Source organism: Haliotis rufescens, unplaced genomic scaffold, assembly GCF_023055435.1.
Source record: "Haliotis rufescens isolate VD_foot unplaced genomic scaffold, xgHalRufe1.0.p SCAF_14, whole genome shotgun sequence".
Taxonomy (NCBI): Eukaryota; Metazoa; Mollusca; class Gastropoda; order Lepetellida; family Haliotidae; genus Haliotis; species Haliotis rufescens.
The window spans coordinates 6,888,575-6,895,552 of record NW_025963824.1 but is presented as its reverse complement, the minus strand read 5'-3'; the positions used below and the strand labels follow the sequence as shown (position 1 = coordinate 6,895,552).

At 42.3% G+C, this 6,978-nt stretch overlaps 1 protein-coding gene across 2 annotated transcripts in view; it reads right to left on the bottom strand.

Annotated features, from left to right (window-relative positions):
• Nucleotides 1–5,071, bottom strand: part of LOC124112896 (synaptic vesicle glycoprotein 2B-like) — an 81,077-nt gene extending 76,006 nt beyond the window's left edge. The window contains exon 1 of one of the 2 annotated variants that reach the window (XM_048395705.1): nucleotides 4,903–5,071. In XM_048395705.1, coding sequence (XP_048251662.1) covers nucleotides 4,903–4,937 — 35 coding nt within the window. In that variant the 5' untranslated portion in view covers nucleotides 4,938–5,071. The remainder of the gene's footprint in view (nucleotides 1–4,902) is intronic. The other variant, XM_048395708.1, reaches the window with a different exon arrangement.
• Between the last annotated feature and the right edge of the window lie 1,907 nt (nucleotides 5,072–6,978).

Here is a 6,978-nt window from a genome sequence, read left to right as displayed (position 1 = left end):
AGTGCACCACCTAACAGAATCAGTTGCCCTTTGCGATAGGCACATTATACCATAAGCTGAATCAGTGCACCACCTAACAGAATCAGTTGCCCTTTGCGATAGGCACATTAGACCATAAGCTGAATCAGTTCACCATCTAACAGAATCAGCTGCCCTTTGCGATAGGCACATTAGACCATAAGCTGAATCAGTGCACCATCTAACAGAATCAGCTGCCCTTTGCGATAGGCACATTAGACCATAAGCTGAATCAGTGCACCATCTAACAGAATCAGCTGCCCTTTGCGATAGGCACATTAGACCATAAGCTGAATCAGTGCACCATCTAACAGAATCAGCTGCCCTTTGCGATAGGCACATTAGACCATAAGCTGAATCAGTGCACCATCTAACAGAATCAGCTGCCCTTTGCGATAGGCACATTATACCATAAGCTGAATCAGTTCACCATCTAACAGAATCAGCTGCCCTTTGCGATAGGCACATTAGACCATAAGCTGAATCAGTGCACCATCTAACAGAATCAGCTGCCCTTTGCGATAGGCACATTAGACCATAAGCTGAATCAGTGCACCATCTAACAGAATCAGCTGCCCTTTGCGATAGGCACATTAGACCATAAGCTGAATCAGTGCACCATCTAACAGAATCAGCTGCCCTTTGCGATAGGCACATTAGACCATAAGCTGAATCAGTGCACCATCTAACAGAATCAGCTGCCCTTTGCGATAGGCACATTATACCATAAGCTGAATCAGTGCACAATCTAACAGAATCAGCTGCCCTTTGCGATAGGCACATTATACCATAAGCTGAATCAGTGCACAATCTAACAGAATCAGCTGCCCTTTGCGATAGGCACATTATACCATAAGCTGAATCAGTGCACAATCTAACAGAATCAGCTGCCCTTTGCGATAGGCACATTAGACCATCAGCTGAATCACTTAACTGAATGAATCATTTCTTTTAATCGTTTCACCAAGCAGCAGAATCATAAGACCAAATGAAGTATTGTTTGACTAAATGAGATACCCGATCGTTTGACTAAATTTGATACTCGTTTGACTAAATGAGGCTCGCTTGGACCAAATGAGATCCTCGCTTTGGCTGAATGAGATACCCGATCGTTTGACTAAATGTTTGTTTGTTGTTTAACGCCGCACTCAGCAATATTCCAGCTATATGACGGTCAGGACCAGACAATAGAGTGATTGACATCATGAGCATCGATCCAATCAATGGGTATACGATTACATTCATCAACCAAGTCAGCGAGCCTGACCACCAGATCCCGTTAGTCGCGTCTTACGACAAGCATAGTCATATTGACGAATTTTGCGGATACGGAAATGAATATAAATTGGTTAGGTGCCCATTAGACGCTTACCACTTTGGTGACACCCACGAAATACTCTGCGATCTAACCTGTGGAATACTTATAACGAGGTACTCACAGGGTACTGATCAAGTAAACAGCCAAGGAAACACTTCTAGCATTGTAAACATCATGCGGTCACATCAGCATATGATAAACACAACTGTATAGATAATAGGATCCGCCTCCTCAATGCCAGTAAAGCATATGGAAAAAACTTTATTCAGAAAAAAACTCTGTTAAGATATAACAAGAAAGAAATAGCATACAGAAAAAAATCGACAAATTTTTTATCGAAAAAAAGTAAATCTTTCTGGGAAATACTTAGAGGAGCTCAAACTGAGCGCAGTTACCTCCCATGGGGTAGTCATCTTCCCGAGGCAAGGGAGTTAACTGACTATAAAAGTCCAGTTTCCACCCTTGCCGAACTAGGCTGGAATTATGGAGTTACATTTTGGCTGGACTAACGAGTCTATGCATAGTCCAATCAAAATCACGTAGCTAAATATAGACATCCGGTCGTAAATAGCCGTGTAGATTTCTGTCGACTGCAGGATTTGCAAAGCATGTGTACCGCCAACTCGGCGTCAACAGATATTTTCCAAATGCTTTCATGTTTTTAATCAAGGTGATTTGATACACTTCGCGGAGTAAGGGCCGTTTTGTCACAACATATATTTTGATTATCGATGAGATCGTCTTGACTGGGTGCCGCCATTTTGTTTTGAAGCAAATGCAAGTGATGTGAGAGGTGGAATCTGATTGGTCAATAGGAGGGACATAGAAGGGAAATAACTCGCAATACCCACTGGTAGCGCTAGGATCGAGCCCGGAAAATCCAGCTTAGTTCGGGGGAGGGTGGAAGCTGGACGTATATAATAAGTTAGCTTCCTTGCCTGGTTTTACGACACTTTTAGCAATATTCCAGCAGTTTCACGGCGGGGGACACCAGAAATGGGCTTCACACATTGTACCCATGTCGGGAATCGAACCCGGGTCTTCAGCGTGACGAGCGAGCGCTTAAACCACTAGGCTACCCGACCGCCCCTTCTCTGAAGTTCCTGCAACTGCTATACGCTTTGTTTGTTTGTTTGTTTGTTGTTTAACGCCGCTCTCAGAAATATTCCAGCTATATGACGGCGGTCTGTTAATAATCGAGTCTGGACCAGACAATCCAGTGATTGAAATCATGAGCATCGATCCACGCAATTGGGATACGATGACATGCATCAACCAAGTCAGCGAGCCTGACCACCCGATCCCGTTAGTCGCCTTTTACGACAAGCATAGTCGCCTTTTAAGGCAAGTATGGGTTGCTGATGACCTATTCTACCCCGGAATCTAATGTAACTAATTTTAGTAGAATAATTGTAACAACTGTGATATCCACACCATCAGAAATAAATATGCTACTTTGCTAACCTCTACATACTGTTACATAATTTTGAGTTATTATTGAGTTATGAGGGTGATATACTATCTGCCTATATCTGTTATACGACATTAAGACAGATGAGCTACGTTTAAACTATCCTAACCACTACTGATACATACGAATCCTTTTCTGTCCATATATATGTCGACCGCCTCCGTGGTCTAGTGGTAAAGCGTCCGCGTCATACCAAAAGACGTTAAAAGGTGGTACTTGTTGTTACCCTGTCTGGCGCTCGGCATTAAGGGGCTAAAACAAGGACTGGTCGGCTCGGAGTCAGTATACTGTGTCTGAGTGGGGTATTCATATTAAACTGCGGCATGGTATCTCAGTGGGCTAGCACTATAAATCGGCATCAGTCCGGACTAGTATAAGCAGCCACACACGCACACGTACATGCACGTCGCTATATAAGTGCAATAATCTTGGACGCGACGTTAAACCCCATTTCACCTAACCTCACCATATATATTGCCATAATACGTATATTCCAGATCATTTCATAGATGCTTTCAGATACTGATGTGTACATTCAAAATTTACATTGTTCCTTATCAGTATCAAAGAAACTACCAAGTTTTTACCCCTTTATAAAAACAGCTGCTATGGAGAGCAATACTTATTAGATGTGACACAAAAAACATTTCGAATTGCTCTAGCAAGATTCAGATGTGGTTCACACGAACTTTTGTCGAGACGGGGAGATATATTTGGATCGTGAGCAATCTCATTAAAATCAGATCCTAGTTCACACTATCGCTAAACAAAGATCTGAGGACATCCCATTAAGGGTCACGTCAGAACGATCAACTCACACCAATGGTAATATAGAGTAATGAACAAAAATGGACAGACAATGACGTTGCTCTGGACATGGGACTTCTGGGGGTGATGAACCTACATTGCTCAGGGGATGAACAATTAAGGCAATAAATGTCATACTATAAATAACAGTAATTAACAGGAAGTGATATGGTAGCCCAGGTTGGCTGACAGTCAATATGTATACAATGAAATATTGGTGAGGATTAACAACGGGGATTAGCGCCTAATACATAATGACAATTAAGTTATGGAGACATGCACATGTCATGGCTACAGGGTAAATAGCCTTTTAAATCAAATGTTCTTCAGACAATGGTTGTCGTAAATCAGTCGCTATGACATAAGAATGTAGTAATAACGAAAAAACTGTCAATGTAAGAGATTTCATGCTATGAAGCTAAGAAATGTGTTACCTCATAAACGTATATACAACCATAACTGTGTAACATGTTGGTTGATTGGTTTGTTGTTTTAACGCCGCAGTCAGCAATATTTCAGCTATATGACGGCGGTCTGTAAATAATCGAGTCTGGACCAGACAATCTAGTGATTGATATCATGAGCATCGATCAACGCAATTGGGATCGATGACATGTATCAACCAAGTCAGCGAGCCTAACCACCCGATCCCGTTAGTCGCCTTTTGCGACAAGAAAAGTCACCTTTTGCAACAAGCATAGTCACCTTTTGCGACAAGCAGAGTCACCTTTTGCAACAAGCCGAGACACCTTTTGCGACAAGTATAGTCAACTTTTTACGGCAAGCATAGTCACCTTTGGCGACAAGCATAGTCACCTTTTATGGCAAGCCGAGACACCTTTTGCGACAAGTATAGTCAACTTTTTACGGCAAGTATAGTCACCTTTGGCGACAAGCATAGTCACCTTTTATGGCAAGCATGGTCACCTTTTGCGACAAGCATAGTCACCTTTTACGGCACGCATAGTCACCTTTTGCGACAAGCATAGTCACCTTTTACGGCACGCATAGTCACCTTTTGCGACAAGCATAGTCACCTTTTACGGCACGCATAGTCACCTTTTGCGACAAGCATAGTCACCTTTTACAGCACGGATGGGTCTGTGTCACATGCACTATGGGCATGAGGCCTCTAGGTATTATGCAGAAACATATATATAATTATACATAACAGTTAAACATAGAATAACAGATCTTAAAAAGCAGACACTGGGGCAAAATAAAATAAATATGAACAAAATATGGTTACATCTGTCACAGCCTATGTTTAATATATGTGTCTACCTACCTTCCATGATGACCTTGACACCGCCGGACAGACATGCACGTGACACGTGGAAACTTCAAAATGTGGACTTGGATTTCGTGGTGGAGATATGCCCTTTAAACACGTGGGCAGGTGGTGGAAAAGTCATCGCTCTTAAAGGCGGACTGCACCCCAGTCCGGTCCGCTGAACTATCACTAATCTATATCCCAGTGAAGGTCCGGGTTGTATAATTGGTCACTAGCAACCTTTGCTTCGTGTAGTGTAGTGTAGTTTGTTTGTTGTTTAACGCCGCACTCAGCAATATTTCATCTATATGACGCCAGTCTGTAAATAATCGAGTCTGGACCAGACAATCCAGTGATTGACATCATGAGCATCGATCTACTCAATTGGGATACGATGACAATCATCAACCAAGTCAGCGAGTCTGACCACCCGATCCCGTTAGTCGCCTCCTACGACCGCCGTCATATAGCTGGACTAGCTTGCCGAGTTCGGAGAGATAATTTAAAGTGAATGTTTGTTCAGAAAAATAGTCGAAATGGATAGGTTGTTGGCAGAGAGAAAAAATAAAAATAAATAAATAGCTTGTTTGGGATACACCTTGGGAAAAATCTGTTCTAAAACCCCAAACAAACTTTAAGAAACATGACTTGCAGTTTGACAAACCCACGAACGTGACGCGTGTATATAGTGCATATCTACACAACGGAATCCTGCTCCACGTGTTTCAGTTTCCACATGAAGATCAATTCATCCAAGTGCCCGAGCTTGTTCACACGACACACCAGTTGTCTCTTATCACAAGAGGTGAGGTGAAGTGGGGTTCAACGTCGCGTCCAAGATTATTGCACTAATATAGCGTCGTGCATGTACATGTGTGTGTTTGTGTGGCTGCTTGTTCTAGTCCGGATTTATAGTGCTAGCTCACTGAGATACCATGCCGCAGTTTAACATGAATACCCCACTCAGACACAGTATACTGACTCCGAGCCGACCAGTCCTTAATGCCAAGCGCCAGACAGGGTAACAACAAGTACCATCTTTTAACGTCTTTTGGTATGACGCGGCCGGGGATCGAACCCCGGACCTTCCGCTCTCCGGGCGGACGCTCTACCACTAGACCACGGAGGCGGTTCATTTTAACAGGAGAAAAATCAGGCCGTTAGCCTTCAGTCAAACTGACGCTCGGTATTCCAATGTCACACACAGTAATTGACGGTGCTTGTCACACTTCAGACAAACTGACGGTTGAATGTTCGGCGTTACACACTATATTTAACGGTGCCTTACACGTTCACACAAACTGACGGCTACACTCCAATGTCGCAACTATATATTAACCGTGTGTGTCACACTTCACACAAACAGATGGTCGATATACATATATAGAATACTAAACGAGCTCCCGTGTAATACCAATTTTATGAAACGAGTGAATTCACGAGTTTCATAAAATTGGTTTTACACGGGAGCGAGAGTAGAGAGAAAGTAATACTACTTTCTCTCTACTAGCGAGTTTAGCATTTTATTGATTACTTGCCATTTATAACATTTTTAGAATTATACTGTTGAGTATGAATAGGCTGATACCTACACGATCCACGGCATAGTCCAATTGAGTTTAACAGAATAATACTTCAAACACGTCAAAAGTTGAAACGTATGAATTTAATACCATACAATGGTCCATCGTTAGAATTCAGGCGTCCGTTCCACAAATTATCGTAGGGCTAATCGCAACTCACATACTTTAACTTAGACTAACGACTGTCGTTTCGCTACAATACGTGTTGTTTGCAGTAAATGTTTCAAAATCGACATTGTTGTTTCTATTTATTTGATAACAAATTCCATCCATTTTAGCTATAATAACGGTAACGCTATTTTTCAGGGCATTATCATTTGCAGAAGCCCTCGGTCTTTTCAACTGCCCTCGTTCATCGGGCAGTTAATGGATGACCTCAGGCTTCTGCAAATGATAATGCCCTGAAAAATAGCGTTACCGTTATAGTAGCGCTCGTCAGATACCACAACTATTCACTAGTTTCATAAAATTATTACACGGGAGCTCGTTTAGTATTCTATATGTATCA